The 22,258-nt window shown below is 42.9% G+C and overlaps 1 protein-coding gene across 1 annotated transcript; it reads right to left on the bottom strand.

Annotated features, from left to right (window-relative positions):
• Window positions 1-15,047: 15,047 nt before the first annotated feature.
• On the bottom strand, window positions 15,048-22,185 carry ythdf3 (YTH N6-methyladenosine RNA binding protein F3). The gene is made up of 5 exons (XM_069512012.1): window positions 22,050-22,185; window positions 21,623-21,647; window positions 20,916-20,995; window positions 18,787-20,475; window positions 15,048-16,100 (listed from the first exon to the last, which is right to left on the bottom strand). The coding sequence occupies exons 1-5, from the start codon at window positions 22,071-22,073 to the stop codon at window positions 16,077-16,079; spliced, it is 1,842 nt and encodes a 613-aa protein (XP_069368113.1). The 5' UTR covers window positions 22,074-22,185; the 3' UTR covers window positions 15,048-16,076.
• Window positions 22,186-22,258: the final 73 nt, after the last annotated feature.

Here is a 22,258-nt window from a genome sequence, read left to right as displayed (position 1 = left end):
ATCTCTATCAACGAGGATAAATTCAGTCAAGCCTCTAAAATGTGTGGCGGCAGACCTCAAGTGATTTAAATCATTAAAATGAGGCCAGCTGCATCATGCAGGCAGAGCACGCAGTGGGGGCATCCAGCAGCCGGGTACAGAGAGAAGAGTGCCATCATCTGGCTCATGCTGATACATCCATCCCACTGCAGAGAGCTCGTGTGTGGAGAAATGCAACAGCAGGGCAGCAAATTGTTTAGTGCAGGTGTCTGAGTGTCTATGGGAATAAAATAATACATTCAGGTGACACAGTTGACAAATTTTGCGACTTACAGACCCATCGTAAATGTAGAATCTGCACCTTTAAGCCAAAGTACTCATGTATAATGCATGTTTACGGTGCCGTGCAACAACGAACATACCTGCGTCGTTCAAGTGTTTGCTTTCTCGTGTCCGTGCATTCCAGGTAATGTGTGTAATAGCGCAGACTGAGTGTGGAACTTGTGCGTTGAGGAGAAAAGGTGCACTAGCCTGGCAGCGGCATTTTAAATCGGAACAGCTTTTACCAGAGACAGACAACAATCACACATCAACCGTTCCATTTTGCAAATAATAGCCCAGCGCCTCCTGCAATCATTATACAGAGAGGGAGAGTGTGTGTGTCTGTGTGTGCCTTATATAACTATAGGGTTACAAGCATATGTTTGTACTCATTTTTCTCATTGAATAAAAGTTGTGAGGTGATGATTTACGTTTCAGTGTGTAATTGAAAAAGAAAATCACTACAAGTCACTCACACTCCAAGGAAAAAAGTGTTTTGGGGAAGAATGAAATGAACTTGCATTTGTGCCGGAATCAACTTACTCAGCTGAGGCATTTCTACACCCCACAACTCCAGGATTGAAACTCTTACAGTTTTATAAAAATGATTCTGACTTTATCTGTTGAAACATAATCACATATTTTTCTTTGTATCAGTCTCACAAGCACATATTAAAAAAGAAAGCACAGAATGTTCCAAAGCAGAGAAAAAAAGAAAACTGCTAATCACATCCTTGAAATCTCAACCAAACTTGATTGTCCTGCTAACAACAAGATCAAAACAAACAGGTGGAATTATCTGTGACACAAACCAGACAGCAAAAACACACGGGAGCGTCTCAGTCTATCAGCAATCACGCCCGTCCCGAGCATAAACACACCCATTATACACACCAAGCGGTGTCAGTGTAAACAATGCAGAACAATACACTCTGCATTTCTAGCTGCAGTGGCTCCTCTGATTGGCCAGATCGATCGTCGGAGGTATTTGATATTATAGGAAGAGAGGCATATTGATTGGAGGATAATCAGAGTCAAGCCGGCTTGGTTCTCCTCAATAATTCAAAGGAAGGATTTGGGGTGAGACTCCCTCAGATCGGAGGTGTGATGTACATTTCATAGCCTGAGAGGTGGGGAGCTGCACGGGGAGGGGTGGGTGTGTGTGTGGGGAGGTGGGGATGGGGGTCACGTGGGTTCAAACATGAGACACCTTTTAAACCAATCGCACCCTAAGTAACAGTGAACTAATGCTGTTCTGCATCTGCGGAAACTATGTGGGGAAAAATGAATAATTTGTATGTTTTCCTCACATGTGCCTGCATCTCAGTTTTTTTTCCTCATGCACTTAATGCACATATTTCTGTCTTCGGAGGCTTTTTGTAACATTCCTGAGGCAGCATGTATAACAAACTATGTTTACCTCACCCAGAGGACCCCACACTGCAATCCAACCATTGATTTTCCTCTAACACCTTCAGCTCTCTCTGTGTATGACTAAGTCAGGTTTACTGTCCGTGATATCGCTGTGAAGAACAGAACGCGCATAAACATTTTACCCTCTTCCTCTCTTTCTTTACTGTAATCGTTATATTCTGGATCAAAGTGCTGCCTTTTGACACCGAGCTAGATTATTGTCAAATTTGTTTGAACATCAGTTCACATTAGATCAGAGAACAAGTCAAGTTAAATTCATGCCACACATTAAGGAGGGTTATTCTTGTGCTTCATCTGTGCATGTTCATAGTACACATGGTACCTGCAGCTCTCTGGACATCGGTGTGTGTGTGTGTGTGTGTGTGTGTGTGTGTGTGTGTGTGTGTGTGTAACACATTGCAGAACACTACCTACAGAAATCAATCTAAATTAATAGGGAGAAGATTGTGGTAGTTGTGTGACTCTATAAGAACAGACATCATATGGAAAATAATGATGTCTGCTGAGTCTTATCAGGCCTGTGACGGTTATTATGCTGCTTTGAAAAACCTTTTGAAAGTCAAGCTGAAGGTGGTTTTGTCACAAAGGTCTGCATGAGATTATAAGTCTCCATATTTGAAAGCACCGTGACCTGCACCGTGGATCTACTGTATTTGGTGCTTTTGTCACACGTGTCTGGAATCAGACTGCAGCTCTGGTTCTGTAAGACAGCAGGAAGGTCTCCCTCGGGGCTTCCTCTGTAATGTATGGTTTTCTCTGGGCGCTCTCAGCTCCTAATCGCTGCAATTGGCTCGGCCACACTTGTTTATGTGTTTGTTTGTTTGTTTGGTGGAGAGATGCATTAGTGTGTTTGCGTCTTGCTGACCGGTGCAAGCGTGTCAGGCAGGCGTCTGGGGAGGGACACTGCGGTTAGAGAGGATGCCGACTGCAGATGTGGGATGTTGATAGAGGAGCCACCATCACCATCTTAAAGATCTTTATCATCATCGTCTTGATCATCTCTGTGTGTGTGTGTGTGTGTGTGTGTGTGTGTGTGTGTGTGTGTGTGTGTGTGTGTGTGTTCCTCGCACACTCGAAGTGCACAAACCGGGGAACTGCTGCATCAGGTCATCTGTCAGTGTTTCCATACTGCACCACACCCTATACACCAAAGATGCTGCTTTAAATGTGTTCAAGTGTTCACATCTCTCCTTCTCCTACTTTTGCGACCTTCTCCTCTATCAATGCTCAAACACAGTCTTTAAATTTTCACACTACATTTTTCATGTCTGACCTTTGACAAACACATTTTTTTTTTGATCTCTTCATATCTATTTTTTCTCCCTCTGCCACGCAGCCCTGTGATGTCTTGTCCTCGCTCTAGTCGCGCTCTACCTCGACCATTTACTATTTGAGAAGAGGAGGTGAGCGTGTAGACAAGCGTCCTCTCCTGTGCTCTCTGTCACCTCCTACCTGGAATCACATCTCCATACACACTCTAATTATCCAGTTTGATGAGAAACGGGGCTCCTCTGCTGGTGCTGCTGCTGCTGCTGCTGCTGCTGCTGCTGCTGCTGCTGCTGCTGCTGCTGCTCTGTCTCCAGGGTCGTCTCCAGCCCGAGCAGGTATATGCGGGGCTTCTCTCCCACTCATCGTTACTGCAGGAGATACCTGGCTAATTATAGCGCCGTGCCGCTGTAATACAGACAGACCTGGGTATCAGGGTGGCTGGGAGGAGCATGTATGGCTGGAAACGGAGGATATGGAAGAGAGAGGATTAACACGGGCGTCTTGCTGCTCATGTAGAAGACATCAGAGCGACACCAGAATAGAATAGATTTATTTTTTGACTGCAATGTGAATGTTAACACCAAATTTTGATTGTATTTCTGTTGAATCCTTGTTCCTTGTTGTTTTATAGCATTCTAATTTTGTTTTAAACCATTTTTTTATATATTTCTTTATTATTTGCAGTAACATTTTGAAATATTCTGTGCGTATAAAATATGTCCGGTCCCTGCATTACAATAAGAGATATTATGTGTGAAGTATAAAAACATATATATGTATATTTTGGGGGATATATTTATACATGTATAGGCTGGTGCAAGTATATGCTCCAGCATTTCTCGATTCTAGCCTACACAGTGCCAAGCCTCTCTGTTTAATACAGCTTGACCTTGATCGGAAAACTGTAGGTGAGCTTGACGGCATGGTTCAACACACACATGCACACACACACACACAGATACACACTACGCATTGTGTGTGCTTATGCAATTGTGTATGTGTGTACATCCTCTCCGACCCAGCGTGTCCTCTCTCCATCATCCCGGTTTTTTTTTTTCCTCCCATCATGGTAATGGTTCTCTGTGCTGCCTCTCTGGGTTTATGCAGCATCATTCACAAACATCACCCAGTCCTCCAGCTCCTTGTCCTTCCCCCCTGCTCACTCTCCTGTCCTCTCATTCTTTTGAAGTCCTTGATTCACGTATATGCTGCTGAAGAGCCTCTATATGTCAGCCCACCAGCCAGAGTGACAAAAGCAGGCCTGAGTTAATTACCTATTATTTAGAGCAGATGGCTGCAGATGATATGTAAATGTGTGTGTTTGTGTGTGTGTGTGTGTGTGTGTGTGTGTGTTGCTTGTATATTTTTGTTGATGAATGAATATAGCAGAATGTGATTGGTTTTATACCATTTTATATTTTCTTTTGATTGTGCACACATATACACACATATATTTTCACACTTATATAAATAGAGATATAAAGACGCTTGGCAATTTAAATTCTGATAGGAATTGTTTCATTCCACCCAGATAAAGTGTTAATGACTGAGAACATAATTATGGGTTGCAATTTTTCTGCAATTACTTGCAGCCTCCTTTAGGCTGGCTGCATATTCATTCAAATGTATGTTTAACAATCTGTTTCTTCATCTTATAATTACAATTCTGTGTTGTACATTTGCTTTTAATTATCTTAAGCCCATATTTTTGCACCCTGACCATTTTATATATATATATATATATATATATATAACAGATTAAAAAAAGCATGTGTTGTTTGGCACGTATATGTGCTCTAAATTCTCTCGCTCTGAGCCCACAGAGCAGAGAGTTGAATCTAGGCCACAGTGCGTCTACGGAGATGTTCAGTTTTTGGTCTGCTCTTGTTTGACGGCTTCTCAAGAGCATCACGTCAAAGTCTAAAGAGATTTTTGAGAAGCGAGTTCACTCGATGACAAACAGAAGCCCGGTGTGCTCTGTTTCCTCGCATGGTAAATCAATGAGGAATGTGCAGTGAATCAGAGATATATGTTACAGTGCTCCCCATGACACAGGAAGAAATGTAACCACAGAGGGAGGGCCTGGGGGGAGGGAGCTGGAGGTGGAAGCAGTCAGATCAATAGCGGCGTTCGAGAGACCTGTCCGTTTTTTGACTTCACACTGTAAATTAAGCCTTCGCTGTGCCAAGGTTTTCTCAGCAGTGTGTGTGAATTACTGTCTATATATGCAGGCTATAATGCACCCCTTTGTGCACGGTGCTGTGATGTGTGTGAAATAATCTGTGTGTTTATTCTACACCAACACGCCCAGCAGGAGTCTGTGAATGTAGCCAGCGTGTGTGACTGTAAGTTTGCAATGTCACAGATGGAGACCCACTAATTTACTCATTATGGAGATTTAATATGAGAGAATGTTGCTGCAGTGATCAGATGAAAGTAACTCATGGCACCTTATTCACATTCAGACACACCCCACCCCCCCTCCTCTCTGCTGCATTTCACTTATTTTATTCAAACCTAAATGCCAAAACATTTAATAAATCTTTTTTTTTTTGTTTTCTTTGCACAGATTTATTTTTTTGACACGATCAGTGCGGCAGCAGCAACTGGAGCCAATTCATGTGATGGTTAGTCCCATATTGGCTCCCTGGTGGGCAAAGCTCTTCCACAGCTCTGAGGAGTTAATGCTTCAGGCCTTTTATGGAATGACGGCAAATAGAGCAGTTTAACTTCATCATTGACTAATTCAGCAAGTGAATCATCAAACTATGTTTTTAAATATGTTTTTCGCAAAAGAAAAATGTGCAAAGATCTGTAAAGCAACTGTCAAACTGAGCTGAAATAATTCTAATCAGGGCTTCTTCTAATACATGAATTATCTAGTAATATTCGTCTAATATGTTATATGAAATTATATACTTTAACAATCCAATATAGTTAAAATATATCTGTATATTTTGAATGACCTTAATGTAGATAAATACACGGAGGCGATAAATAAACATTGTTTCTGCTCAGGAATTAAATCAGTGTCTGGCTGCTAGAAGATGGAACGACCATCTTTGAGCTTCATGTTGTAACGACGAGGCCCTCTACTGGCACAAAGGGTCTTTGCAGCAGCACCCATGTAAAAATATAACATGGGAGAACACTAGCAGGGCCTCCTGTGCTCTTCTCAGTTCGTCCTTTTTGTTAAAATTCCTTATTTATCTCTGTTTTAGCCTCTGTTATAATAGTCCAGACTGTAGGTGTAAATTGTACATGGTGGTCCACCACTGTTGATTGAATCCAGAGGAAACATGAATACACCCAAGACGAGCCTGTAATTAACAATATTGTGCACCTTCCGGTCTAAATATATCTGCTCTCAAATAAAATATCCTCCTGTGTTGAAATTATACCGACCCCATTTATGCGTTAATAGTGCCACAAAATGAGGTTAAAAAAAGGATTGTGATTAACCTTTGGCTCTCATTTTGTGTTAACTGTGTCTATGCTCAGTTGTCTGCTACACATCCACACGTTTTCTCTCCCTCTCACACAGACCCACAGTACTTATCTCGTCCACCTGCGGAGGAAAAGTGTGGGGAACTTTTGATCTGGTCTTGCTCGCGGTCTCTATCTCTGCTGAGGTGGAAAACCATTGCATTCGCTTTGTGTCCAGATACACTTTCCATGCAGTGGCTCGGCTCAGATCCCAGGGAATCAAAGGTGTGTGTGATGCCTCCAGAACCTGTATTAATATGCATGAGAGCAGGAGCTGCCTATGATGTAATTGCGGTAGCGGTGAAGGTCAGTGCCCGGTACCTAGCCCGTGCACAATATCAAAGCCCAGATGAGCACATGCCACTCCAGATTTCCTTTTGGTGATCTCTGTGCATTTTGCAGACACACTGCTGATAGATGTGTCTTTTAATTGTGTTATTGCCAGAGTTTTTTTTTTATGATCTCAGGGGTCTGACTCACATTACAATGCTGCGCTCTCATGTTCTCTCCTTGGACACACATCACAGTGAGTGCAGCTTTTCATCCAGGGTGCAAAGCTGTTTTCAACCCTCAGCCCTGATCTGGCCCCGAGCATCCTCCTGTGCATCAAAGTAAAGCTTCCAAATGTTTACTATTAAGGACTGTGAAATATAAGCCTGTTTCTTGAATATAGATCCGTCACTACAACGTGAAATATAGAATATTCCTTGTAAATAAAATCAAGCATGTTTCCCTTTGTAGTGAGCGACTCATCCTGCGGTGACTTGTATCCTCAGTTATTCCCTCTGTTTTGTTTCCTTGTTGATGTGGGTGCTGTGAATCCCTCACTGGTGCAGCTGATTGATAGAACCAGGACACAGAACAACCCCTATCACACAGCTGAGGCTGCCTTCAGACCCAGTTCTGTCACAACATATGACTTTGCTTTAAAAAAGAAATCAATAAATAAAATGTATTATAATATTTAACGTGGACTCAAACTTGTCCTTGAGGTATTCAGACAGTTTTCAGTCAGTGATGGCCAGAAAAAGATGTTGGATTGTCAGTCGCGGTCTCTCAAGAGGCCAAATCGTGACGTGACTGCAGATTTGTTTGCATACGGTTTTGTACTAAATTAAAAGCAAAGACCATGTTCACTATTTTCATCACATAGATGGTAAAGATGGACGGTGCATCTCATCTTCCTGGTAGTTTTTCCTGCCTCTTGTTGAGGGTGAAGGACGGGGGATGTCGCACCTTGTGATTTGTGAATATGGGCTATACAAATAAAATTGGATTGACTGATAGATTCCTTCCACTTTCCTGAAATGAAGCAAAAATATTGTGTACTACTTGAAATGACAGAAATGTCACTAACATTAGGACACTTTGGCTTCACTTTTGGGGAGCTGTCATGTCGTCCGTCTTTATGGTTCGTTAGTCTCATGTGAATATTTGCTAATCAGCACCAAACAAAGAAGTGATGAGCTGATGTGAATGTCATCGATCGAAAAATGTGCATTTGGACCCGTTGGTGTTGCTAGTGGAAACAGTAGGGGATTGCAATTTTCATTAGGAAACTGGAGACCATGAATATCTGAACAAAATTTCAATACAGTTCATCAAATAGTCTTGCAGATATTTCAGTCTGGACCAAAGTGCTGGTCCCACAGAGTGACGTCAACTAAAACCCTCAAAGTGCTCAGATGGCTTTAAGATTAGGAGTTTCTCAGAATAGTCTGTCAGGTATGTGGGAATCCCCCGATTTAGCAGCAGAGTGGGACCCTTCCTGTACAGCAGAAACTAAGAAGATTTCCATGAGCCTCTGTCAGTGCTAATAACCTCGGTGGTCTCACAGACAGCTCCCCCAGGGCTGTTTGACCATGCAAGCGACAGGGAGGGGGTGATGTTCGGAGAGGTTGGGGGTCGAGGGGGGTTCGAGCTGATGCCTCTCGGACTGTCTCAACTCATTTAGCTCTTCATGGGGAACGGCCTCACCGTCTCTCTCATGTAGAAACAAGGTTCATTACAACCCCGCTGTGTTTGGATAGGATCGGAGATGGTGAGAGCACAGGAGCGAGGAATGGGGGTACGATGAGCGAGCGGACAGCGTGGCCAAAAGACAAAAATACATACAGACACGCAAGCAGATATACAGAAGCTTGCCTGCGTGTGTGTGTGTGTGTGTGTGTGTGTGTGGTGGCGGGGCCAAGGCCTTCTGGGCATGCCCCACTGCTGACATCAGCAGAGGCAGTCGCACACCCCCCACAGAGAATCTCGAACCACGGATGGTGGGCGAAAAGGAGGAAGAGAAGGGAGGGGCGAGGAGGAGGGGGAGGGGATAAGGATGGGGGGTACAACACTTGTAATCGGATCATTGGCTACAGTGGGTTGAGTCGATGTGATCAATAGAAACTGCACATGCAGCAGAGAGCCTTTAATGGCCCTTAATCTCCATCAGGCCCGGACAGGAGGCGGGTGGAAGAGGAAGTCACAGGAGCAAAGGCAGCAGGCATCACATAACCCACTCAACCTGTACTCACACACTGGCATGCACTTAGATCCTCCCTCACACACACACACACACACACACACACACACACACACACACACATTCTGTACATACATATATGCTATAGAGTCCTGAACCGGTGACTCCCAGGACTCCAGGCCCCGGCAGCCAGCATGTCATATTTCATTCCTTTGGCACCTTTTCATTTCATTTCAAATGCATTGCATCTCAGGCCTTTCCAATTCCTCACTACCCCCTGCGATGCAAAGCCTTGGCTCGAACACACACTGCCCCGGCACGAAAACACATTCCAACCTTTGAATTCATCAGCACAGTGTAAAAGTGGTTGCAGTCCGGTTATGAAGTATAGATAGATGTGGCACCAGACCTTCGGATGATGTGCTCTCTCATTCCTCCACTTCATATATTTTACACATCTGCTCCATAGATTACAGTTTCATATTTATGAGGCCTGCTGCCGGGTGTCGCCAAGTGTCCTAAAAGGGCAGTGCAGCATAATAAACACAGATAGGAATTAGCGAATAGAAATACAGTGGCCGTCCTCTCACTCTCCTTGTACCTCACTCTGATGCTCTTTCATTACTTTCTCCTTCTCGCTCCCTCCCTCGTGCGCTCTTTTTTTTTTCTCCTCCTCCCTCACACTGTTCTCACTTATCCATAAATTTAAGAGTGGATTGACAATAACCTGGAACCTCAGGGCAGCAGCAGGACTGTGCATGACCTACTCTAAAATGAATAACGCTGGCCCAGATATTGTCAGATGATCTCAGACCTGTAGAATTTGCACAAAGTACAGTTCCTTTTGTTTACTGTCTCATGTCCCTTTCTGTCTCCATTTATTCTCCATTAGTCATATGCACTCACCCCCCAGTGGATTATAAAGCACAATGTCTTTATTCATGTACATGATTCTTTATGCTGAGATTCATTCACAGCTCCACTTCTGTTAGTGATACACAGGGAAAATCTTTCTCCCGCCCAAGGAATTGCATCAACGTTGATTCGGTAACGCTTATTGTTGCCAGGAGACATTTGAACAGATTAATGACCCTGTGCCTTGAATTGTTCTCGGTCACTTTGGACGTTGTCTGTATGCAACACGTAAACAATTCATTTGTCCAGAAAATGCAGGCCTGACAGGAGAGCTCTGACAGATCACTGCCTAAAAAACAGCATTAGTAATTCCTCCTGTTGGAATAGCTTATATAAAGATTTAAGAAGTGTATATTTGCTTTGTATTTACAGTTTATATATACATATATTAGAATTATACAAAAAATATTGGGCTTAATGTTGTTAATGTTGATTACACAACTCATAGCTATAGAATAATCACAATATCTGGTTCCCAATAAGTCTGCCACTGAGGAACGAGCTGCGCCTCTCATCGCACAACTAAAACAGGGTAAAGGAAATGGTGCAGCAACCTGAGCGACGACATCAGTGAGGATCAATAGGCTGACAGGCATGGTAAAAACTTTATGGATTTTTTTTACTGTCTGATGGTCTGACTATAAATAAATCTCCAGGACTGAGGAGTATTTAAAACAGTCAGCGATAATTCTACCAGATCAGTAAGTAGCCTAATAAAACCTACATATCTGCAGATTTTTAAACATAAAGCGCATGTGACAAACATGAGGTGTAAAGAGGTGGACGTTTACATAGCAGTAGAAATCGACTGAAGATTCAGCTGCATCATGGGAAACCCACTTTATGGATGTGAAATGCTACATTTCTGGAATGTCCCTTTAATTTAAAGTTCTTCTGGCTTCTGGCTACTTTCTAACCTACTTTCCATTTATTTGTGTTTTGTTTATAAAACGTATAAGTTAAATGTAAAGAGGAACATTTTAGAGTTTAAGATCCTTCTGTAATTCAGTCTTCAGCTCTGGCTTCTTCCATCTTAGATCCCTTTCAGCTTCCTGTTGTCTCGACTGCTGCAATTCTCTCAATGTAGGAATCAGTCAGTCAGCGCCGTCTCGCCTGCAGCAGGTTCAAAATGCAGCAGCAACGACTCCCTACTGATATGAAGAAGAGAAAACACACATCACCCCTGTACCGGCCTCTCCTCACGGTTCACCAGTCAAGTACTGAATTGATTTTAAGATTCTTTTCTTTTCTTTTTTTCAAAGCGAAACATGGACGAGCACCAGGTAACATCTCTGAACCGCTGCCTCAGAGCCCTCAGATCCGTCGGCCAATCCTTGCTCTGCATTCCACTCCATTCAGCTGTATTTGTAAAGAGCCAAATCAAAACGTTCATGCATTTTACATCGTTAGGAGACAACCTCACATTATTATAGAGGGAACCAACAGTTTCCACAATGAACGTGCACTCGGTTGGGAGATGGGTGAGAGAGGAGAAAGACTCTGTCACACTGGTTGTTATAATTAAAATAATAATAGTGATGTCGTTTACTTACCCAGTTAAAAAAATGATCAAATATTTGCCCCAAATTGTGACATCGCTTCATGTCTCCCTCCACCGTCTACACTTTTTACCCAGAAACCCATCAAACAGCCTTCTCTTCTCCTGCGCTCTCTGGCTTTCATTCCTCTGTATATCATTTGTTGTTATTTGTGAAATGTCACTTGTATGATTCTATCCAAATAATGTATGTTTTTATTAATCCGTTTATTTACTGGCTGCACATAATCAATAATCATCATTCAAATAATGAAAAGCACTTTGGTGATCATTTGTTTTTTAGAAGTGCTTCGTGAAGAGTTGTGAACTTCACTGATGTGACAGCAAATGTGACTAAAGGCAAAAAACCATGTTCAGGCTTAAATCTGCGTCCTTTATAGGGATGGCGCCTCCCTGTGGGCATCAGAGACTATAACAGCTTCAACACTAAATTGCACTATTGCTCTTTGAACCTTTCCTTTTGCTTGAACTGTAGATATAGTTATAGCATAAATATATGACATGTGATGTTAAATAGAACCATGCAGCTCTTCTGAAATACAAATGTCATGCATGTGATAATTATTTGTCCTGTTCGACGTCTTTATTAACAGAGGGAACATTCAGAAAGAAAATGACTTTGCAAATCACCTTTCTCTTTTCATTGTACCCAGAATAATAAAGTCTTTTCAGCTCAGATCTAAATGATATCATACTCAGCAAAATGCTCAGCCTCCATTTCAGTTCACAGATAATGATATAACCATGGCAACAGAGACACCTTGGGGAAGGGCAGGAAGAAAATTTACCCTTGTTTTTTTTAAACGAAAAATAAAACAGCTGAATATTTTTACCTGACTTACTGAGTAGCACCTCAAAACTCAGCTGATATCATTCATGTTTGTCGATGTCTGTTATCTTCACCGGCAACATTAAAACATGTCTAATGAGAGAAGCAGAATCACGGAGTCAGAATAATTCAAAGATCAACAGCACGTCACTTAACATCCTCATCAATAGGACTAATGTTCTGTGAGGACTCGGTGAGTGACACTCACATGGCCCAGAGTGTGAAAACCTTCAAAACACTGAGCCAGTGCCAACCCTGAGACTCGCCCTAACCTTGCCCTGAGCCAAGTGTTGATGAGTCTTGAGTGTGACTGAAACTTCAAAGATATTTCAGCTGGCGAAGCAGAAGATGCTGCTTCTCTCTCTTCTTCACTCGACCAAATCCCTCTGCAGAAGGACACTTTCTGATGGTTTGGAGAGAGATAAAAGTTTTGCTGGAACGGCTTTCACCACAGTGGACGGGAGCAAACGAAATGATGGAAACACTGAGGTCATTAACTCGTCACAGGACAAGCTGCTGAAAAGAGATGGTTTTGCAGTGCACGTATATTTCTTCTGTTTTAAATCGGATGATTGAGAAGCAACAGCAGTGTTGTCTTTTCATGAAACAGCATCTTTTCAATGAACAAGGTCAAATCCACATCACATCTGAGGCCTCTACTCACATCAGTGTTTAGCATATTGGAGAATTTGCGCATCTCAGCACCATCACACTCACAACTAGGAATTGTTGGAGCATTGTGTGGTGATTAAATAGCAAGTTCCCTGCTTAATGTGTCTGTTGTGTTCACAGACAAATGGAGGCAGGAGGAGTGTGGTCTTTTCAAAGGCCGCCAGCGAAAAACCTGATGGATGCACAAATGAACACACAGAGGAGAGAAGTCGCGATGCAGAGCCTCCAATGTTTTAATTACAGCTCTTTCCTCCTCCTCGACAAACATAAAGGGGGATTTCTGTCACATGCTCTCCCTCTCCTCTCCACCTCTCTCTGCACAGCTTGGTGAGCTGGCATTAATTGCTCCAGAAGCTGTGGAAGCACAACAAGTGCTTCTCATCCTGGTGTAATTGTGTCTGTAGGAGTTTGGGGGGGCTTGAGGATAAAAAGTCTTTGTGGTGCTTCTTGGGAGCTGAGGACATATGTGACAGAACATGATGTGGTGGCGCACTCTGGTGGACACACTGAAAGAAAAGGGTGCACAGAGAATTTACAAATCCTAATAAAAAACAACTTTTCACATAGTTTACACATGTAAAGTGTTAATGTCCAACTAAGTGATTTGTTTTCTTTAATTTAAGGACAAAATAACATAAGTAACACACACAGAACATCTGATGTCTACAAGAAGCAGAAAGTGACCTTGCATGTTCTTTTGATTTGAGTTTCATTCATGTAAAGTCTATTAAACTCTTAGTTTTATTTATTTACTGATGTAAATATGTGTTTTGTCATTATTTCTTCTTGTATAGATCTAAAAAACTTGCTCCGAGTATCTGACAGATGATGTGAAACTGCCTCATTCGTTATCTTTTAACAATAAAGGAGAAATATGCTCATGATTTTATCATTTTAATTGGGGTTGTTACGTGATAACATTTACATGCTCTGATGTTCAAACATTGCCTTGATTTGAAATGATTTCTCAGTAACAGCAAATTAGATTAGACTGATTGTTTCATGATTAAAAATAGCAGACAGGAAATTCCACATATTGTGAGATATATATATATATATATATATATATATATATATATATATACGGGAGATGCTCCTCGTCTTTATCAGAGAGATGTAAAATGGACTTGATAGTTGTATTTGATTGATTATTTGTCAGGTGAATAATATCATCTTGACCTCATTGTTATTTGAATCATGTTTGGATCAGGACGCCTCCTGCTGGTCTGTGCAGTAAACGTACACAATGAGTCCAACAGTTGTATAAGTATAAGTTCTGCATTCGAAATCCTACTTAAGAGTATAGCAGTATTATTAGCTTCCGTATTATTATATATGGTTTTACATAAAACTACTAATACTGATGCATCCAAATGTAAAGCTGGTTTCATTCCGCTCAATATTCATTCATTGAAAAATGTCAAAGAACCTCAAGTATGCTCTCATTTATTTTTTTAGTGTAAACAGCTTTTACGTGGTATTTTAATCTTCAAAGTAACTAAATGTCAATTAAGTGTAGTGAAGTGAAAAGTACAATCATTTCCCCTGTAGTTTTGAGCTGGAATTGTAAAGTGACTTATATAAATACTTCAAAACTGCACTTTCTGAAAGATATATCTGAGTTACAGAATATTTAAGAAGTTTTCTCAATTCGCAGTAACTCTGAATTTCTGCTTCTAAGTTCAAATAACCTTTAATGCAAAGAAGTATCTGTTTAAGAAATGACCCCAAGATTGTTCAGACCCTGTTTTTCAATATTTAATATATTTAACAGTTACCTTTACTTTTGACATTAGTCAGTCGCCTGTGAGTCAGTATTTGTTACTATGTGGTCCAACTGTATTGTGACATGAACTAACCCACTGCAGATTGTCAGAGCTGCTTCACACATAGCAGACATGTTGACACGGTGTCGTCTTCTGGTCTATTTATTGTACAGCTTTGATATTTTAACTTTATGGTCAAACTCACCCTCTGGCCACCAACACACTTCACAACCACCATCGGTAATATGTCAAAATGAAAATGCCATAACTGTAAATACTCTAGTTTAGTTAAAAGTAATGCAAACATTTCAAAAGGTAAAACTACGAGGAAAAAAACACAAAACAACATTTGCGCTAAACATGGGTAATTTTTATTTAGCTAGTGAGTTACCTAGAGGAGAAAACTGTCACATCCTTGCAGTTGATGTCTTGCCGTTTTGGGGGGAGTCCCGGAGGAGCCGAGCAGGAGGGGGTGGGGGTGCTGCGGGAGTTCTCCCAAAAGTGCTAAGAGTTGCGGAGGACAGAGAGTCTGATTGAGTCGGAGGTACGGTGGCGTACGTCGACATCAGAGCAGAGACAGTCACCCACGGCTGGTTCTATCAGGGCAGCAGGTTTCTCCTCAGACAAATGCACTTCAGAATGACAGAATCACAAGAGAGAGAGAAAGAGAGAGGAAAAAAAACAAAGATGTGCACTGGCCGACGTGTGTCGACCTGCTGCGGAACTGTAATCTTTTAGTACACAGAAACAGATGCAGAAAGGAAGGGAGCAGGGTGAGAGAGGATTCATCCTATGATTGGCATGACTGTGGCCGTTTCCCAATTATTTCCTCCCACCCGTCAATCATCCACAGCCTCTGTCGGAGGACGATCAGACGGCTACACACAGATTCAAGTACGAGATTAATTTATACATTTTATCTTTAACTCTCTCCAGGAGCTAATGGAGCTCACCAACATCCCAAACATTTGAGGCATTTAAAAAAAGAAAAGAAAAAAAGACAATTAAGCCCGGTGAAATCTTGTGACTACTCTGGGTTAGTCAGTTAGTTGCTCACAAAGAAAATCAAAGAAGAACAGAGTTAGAGAGTTAAGGATGTTGGTAGAGGCTGTTTAGAAGGACTGAAAGTGCTTAAAAGACAAGAGTTCTTAGAGTGGGTTCTTTTCTTCTCGTGAGACGGGAACACGGGGTTTGATGCACCAGTCAACGGATACAGATGAGTCCAGCTATTGTCATGTTCAAGTGTTCCGATACGTTGTCGTCTTCAGCGGAAAAGACTGCGAGAGCCTCTCCTCCTCCCCCTCCTGGTTAGGCAAATTTTTATTTAAGGTCCTACATCATTAGTGTTGCAGTTCTAGCAGAGAGCTTGCTTGAAGGTTACTGTTTATTTCTATTACGCTCCTGGCAAGAGAGAAAAAACAAACCAAGAAGACACGATCAGTGGTTGGCACCATGGGACACAAACAGATGAAGAGAACATAGATAATCAAAACCCCACAAATTTATGAAGGCAATTAGTGTTGATTTCACTTCTTGAACAACATGTATTGATAGAATGCTCTCATTGTGTTGGTCTACTTTTGTACAAATCTGCAAATGTCATCTCCGAGAAATTAAGTTTCTCTTTCAAGTATGTGGCAATGATGAACCCTTAAACAAAGAAATGTAACTGAGCGTTAATATTTTAGTTTAACCATAAAACTTTAAATAAATAAATACAAAGAAAACAGAAATACAACTTAATATATAGAACTTGAATTGAGAAATTCAATCTTTTTCTCACCTGAAATGTAAACATTAGTGCAAATCTATTCTGCATTTTTTACTCAGTAAAATAAAGGTTGTAATATCTGTGAACATTAAAGCTGATAACAATGTTTGTGATAAGCTCCTATCGGCCAATTTTGAACAGCCAATCAGGTTCTATGACTTATACGGACAAAATACACAATTAATTCGATTCCAGTAATAAGTTCACAGCATCTGTTTCTGTAAAATAGTTCCACTAGATGAAAGGTTGAAAGATGACTCAACACAAATGTGTCTCTGTCCGTTCTTCCTGTTTGAGAACAGTTACTGTACTTTTTTTGGAAAGTACCAGTTTCAAAACTTTTGACAGCGTTTTCATTTGTACTTCAAACTTAGACAGTGGAAACCCCAACTGATGTTTGTATGTTGTCTTAAATATCGAGTTCCAGTAAAAGCCAAATTGAACTAAACTTAATTAGAGAAAAATGATCAATCACTGAAACAAGGACACTTAGAACTTTCCCCTTTTAGTCTTAATATAATTGAGAATGAAGAGACCATCTTCTATTTAAAAACTGGTCTGAGACTTAAGGACCCGACTGTATAAACGGACCAAGATACTGAGCTGTCCTCGAGGAAAACATGAGACTGGAACAATGCATTCTAAAAATCAAAAGATGTCACAACACCTCAAATAGCAAATATTCCAGACTGTGCTGTGGTTTCTCAACTTTTTTATGTGGAACTTCTTCCTGGTGAGTGAATGTCAGTGATCTGGGAAAGGTCTATGACACCTCAGCTAGGTCATATCAATTTAATTAATTTAATTTCAGTTTTTTTTTTATGGTATTACAATCAGAGTGTAATAATGAAATTTAACTGATTTATTTCTTTTTAAAATTCTTAGTCTTTCCTTTTTCAACACATTAGACTTAATAGATATTCAAGTAATAAATCACGCTAACTTCCTTCTTTACTGGTCTGACACATTACAGCACACTGGCATTCACCTCATGTGCCATGAGCTTATTACAGCACATCCAGGGGAATTAAGCAGCTAAACTCTATGTATTAATTACCAAAATAGTTATGCTAATGCAATCCTGGAAAAACATTTGGATCCACAGTGATCTTAAAAAGCACTTGGGGAAGGAGTTGCAGTGCAGGTGGCTGTGCTGGTTTGACATCTCTCAAAGTTCGGGAAGGACGGGCCCAAACAACAGAGAACAATTAACCTTGTCAGGCGGAGGAGGGTGAGGCCTCAGACGGACCCGTGCTGTCATGTAGGAGGTCAAGGCTACAAAAGCTGCACAGCGCAATGGCTGCACAGCGCAGGATGAAACAGGCTTTCTACTGACAGGTTGTTTTCAGAAGCCTGAAAACATTGACTTGAAATATTTATGAGAAAGTAACCCGGCGCATATCAACAAGGTCAGCAGCGAGGAGTCGATACAGCATCAATGGAGCACCAGCAGTGGGGGGAAAGGGGGGAAAGCATGGAGCAGGTCATGGGGGTTTTCTGAACGCAATTAGATTAGCATACTGGTGGATCTAAGAATGGCTGCGGCTGAATTCCAGTGGTGACAACATGTTATTCTCTCCTCGGCTGCTGGTTTTCCACAACAGTAGCTCCCCACTGAGTTTATACTACTTAAACTAACATTTGTGCTACACCACTGTTATTACCACTGCAACATATTTCAGTTTACCCTCTTACACAGTGTGTGTGCATGTTAACACTATAAGCACAAGCAAATGTAATCGTGCATTTTATAATGTGTTTTTGCAGGGAAACAAAAAAAGAAAAGAAATCAACCCTTCACAACAGCTGAGGCAAACAGAGCCAGCTCCGAGGAACGCCGCAGCCAGTTTGCAGGCCGAGGGCTTATGTTGTTAAAGACTAATAAAGCATGAGGAGCCCGCGGAGAGCAGAAAGGCTCGGTGTTCAAAGGGAGATCAGAGCATACATCTGCCTTTGTCTGAGAGGAAGAATGCCAGGAATGTGGGCTATTTCAGGAAACCTCTATGCATCCAACTCCACTTGGGCAAATCATCGCGATCCCAACAGCACAAGATGGCTGATGAGGAATCAGTGATTCCTGAACCTGCTCATGAGTAATGGTGGCATGTCAAGTCTTGAACTTCCATCTACGTCAGATCGTTCACGCAGCGACGGGATGTTACAATCTGTGTCTAAAAGCAGGTGGAGGGAGATCAGCTGACGACAGTTTGGCTGCAGCCTGTAGCAGCCACTCAGTGAAAGTTAGCCCCACTTTGAATTAAATACAGTGTCTCATGCATACAAAGAAGCTTTTATTTGGGTGTGTGTTTATCTCACCTTCCTCAGAGCCTCCTCCTCTTCCTGACGTTTCTCATAATGTGCAAAGTCATCAAAGATTGAGGTGGTATGCTTGTAAGTGGCGATAATTTTAAGCACTTGTTTGGCCTTCTCCAGGGGCACTTCCTGAGTGTCCCTGGAGTTGGTCACTGGCTTGTTGTCATTGTTCTCCAGCCGGATGTGTCGCAGCTGGTTGTTGGGCACATCTTTGATGAAAACCCACTTCACCTCAAACTTGCCCTTCCACTTGTCCTGAGACCAGACACCCGCATAGGCATTGTAGTCCACCGGTGAGCGCATCTCGGCCACACCACAGAAGTGCCCACTGCCGTTGACACTGAACAACAGGTACAGGGGCCCCTTGTTGCCCAGTGAGCGGTAGGCACCGTCCAGGCGCTTGTTGCCATGTTCTGTACTGCACCAGATAGAGTACTTGATTGAGCGGTGGATGTCATCTTCTGAGTAGCTCTTGATTATGAAAACACGTCCGTTTTTCAAGTTCCAGTCAAAGTCTTTGGAGTTGTAGTTGTTGAGGGCACGGAGTTTCTCCAGCACAGGGTGCACTTCTCCCGAGCAAGGGGAGGCACTGAGGGGGACTCCCCCACCAAAACCGAAGCCCTCACCCCGGTTCCTGGGAGCCACCCAACGGTTAGGAGGCGGGCCGGGCTGCTGGGGTTGTTGCTGATGAAGGGGCTGTGGGGGGCCATGCTGAGAGGAAAGGTGCAGGTGCGGAGGGCCAGGGGGCAGAGGCTGGGGATGCTGGGGGGACTGGAGAGACTGGAGCTGGAAGGGCTGGTGTTGGTGTTGGTGTTGGTGTTGGTGTTGGTGTTGGTGCTGGGGCTGGTGTTGATGCTGAGGGGGCAGAGGGCTCTGCAGTAAGGGCTGGGGCTGAGCTAAGAGAGGTTGCTGCACTAGAGGCTGTGGGGGCATCATAGTCTGAGCTAATGGGGGCTTATTCAGAGAGCCCTTATCGTCCCATGTACCAATGTTCATATTGTGCTTTATGGGGGGTGGGGGAATGGTGGCAATTCCCCCCATCCCCATGTTGACTTTGGGTTTAACCTTGGGCTGTGGCTTGGCCGGCTTCTTGGCAATGGCTGCCCAGGAGGCTGGTTTAGGCACTGACGAGCTGACAGACGGAGGGAGGTTATTGGCTGCCATGCTGGTCATACCTGCTGTGCCTCCTAAGGGAGAGCCCACGGTTTTGGTGACAGCTGCCACCATGTCTGTACCCAGTTTTAACCCTGTCATACCCTGCTCAATGCTGTTCATTACTGGCACCTTACTGAGCTGGGTGTCGCTTCCAAAGCCAGCTTGTCCGTCCGTTATGGCTCGGCCCAGTGAGCTGGGGGCATACCCATAGCTGTTGCTGTACACTGAGCTCTGTGTGGACTGTCCCTGAGAGACACTGGTACCCCAGGTGGAAAAGTCTGCATTACCAGGGAAGAAGTTGAAGCCGTGCTGGCCGAGGAAGGGAGGCGTATTCCCCAGGGCGCCAGGCTGGCTGAAGACGCCGTCAGGGATGAAGTGCGGCTCGCCATTGCTCATCTGTCCATAGGTAGTTAGGTAGGGCATGGGAGGGTCTCCTGCTGTGGACCAAGCAGCCTCTCCCAGAGAGTAAGGGAAACCAATGGATGGAGCATAGTAGCTGGGCATGTAGGGGTCAGACATTGGTGGATAGCTGTTATTCTGTATAGAAGAGAAGGATAAACAGTTAATGTTTGACACAGAATCATGGTGGAGCAATTAAGAAATCAACAGAATAGGAAGATCAATACAAGAGTGTTTGAAAGCTCAAGGGAAAAAATTTGAAATGAAGCAAAGGACAACAGTGCTGTTTTCTGATAATATTAAACAATGAGTACTGACTATAGATGCAGATTATGGCTGAGCAGACAACACCATTTCTTCTTTTACACCAAAATTAGCAGGAAACCCAATAAAATTGACTTATTTCCCATTGCTACTTGTACTTTCTCTTCCTGTTTTTTTCTCGAGTACATCATGTTACATCAGGACAACACAGCAAATGAATTGTATTCATTACCATTGCAGGCAAAAGCCAGATGTTAGTGGGTGTTAGTCGGTCTTCTTGACCAGTGGAAAAGGGACTTATGGTATACCGTTACCTGATTTGTCTGGCCGCTTAAGTAAGGCTCAAAATCATCATCATTCACACTTTCCTTTTGATGCATTGATCCGTTTTGCACTACAGATGGAAAGAGAGGACATTAAGTCATCACACAGATATACAAGACTCCCAGATAGGCAAAACTCAAGAAGCTGATAATGTTATTGTCGAAGGTTATGTAGTGGACATAATTAAAAACACAGACAAGGACATTAGGGGTGGGAATCGCAGGGTAACTTACCGTCATTACACAATTAATGACCTAGGATAACGATAATATCACAAAACAGAAATTCTGCAAAAATCAATATACTGCAAGACAATTATATTCATCAAGATATCTGTCTAACAAGAAATACTGCTAAAGAGGCCGAGTGCAGGACACGTGTACTTATTCACTGCAACGTGGTGTCAGTTTAAAAGAGTTTGATACAAACTGAGATAAAACCATATACGGAAAAATGCAGAAAGTCTTATCTTAGTTGCTCTGTAGTGTCGTCAATGTCCACACACGCCATCGATATTTAGTGCCAGCAAATCGTATCGTGTATCGAACCTCGCGAGTCACGATACATCGTGAAATGAATATTTTGTCCCACCCCTCGTCAACATTTCTATCAGACTACAGTTTCAGCACGGTAGCATATTAAACCAACAATGTCAACTTCCCTTCCCTTGAAATCCCTGTTTAGAAAACCCCCTTACCTTTATTTCCTTGTCCTTTGGGTCTCTGGAAAAATGGACAAAAGAAAACAGAGATGAGTGTGTTGACAGAGCACGACAGGAGACACACACACAGACACGTCCTCCATGGATTACCACACAGTGTGGTAACCTCAGCCTGGAGCCATTCACAGGTTGCTTCATGTTATTGACCGGATGTCAGACGCGGTGACATCCAGTAAACGGTGCCGCATTGTGAGCCGGCTGAAGCTGGACTGGGTCGGCAGCACAGTTGGCCTACATGAGGCTAAAGAAGCTATCACGTATCCAAAGACTTTATTTAGCCCGGTTGATCAGGGAGCCGAACCGGATCAAAGTGTTTTCGACGGGGAGGGGGGGGGGGGGGGCAAAGTTTCATTCGGCCCCCGCTGCTGCTTTAGCTAATCCACAGCACCGACACCACACGAACCTGATCGACGGTGGTCGCAGACATCCTCCAGGAACTGATCCGCTGTGTGTGACACTGACCGCGGCTTCCCCCCTGCCTCTCTGCGGGCTCGTCTCTCGGCTTCTCTCCGCGAACGTAGCGAGGCTGCGATCTTCCTCCCCCGACGACGATCCGCTGCTTCTGGGTTGCTTCTTCCGACGGCGACACGGTCGAAGAGCGTGTGTGCGATC

This window comes from Paralichthys olivaceus, chromosome 17 (genome assembly GCF_024713975.1).
Source record: "Paralichthys olivaceus isolate ysfri-2021 chromosome 17, ASM2471397v2, whole genome shotgun sequence".
NCBI lineage: Eukaryota > Metazoa > Chordata > Actinopteri > Pleuronectiformes > Paralichthyidae > Paralichthys > Paralichthys olivaceus.
This window is presented reverse-complemented; position numbering and strand designations above follow the sequence as displayed.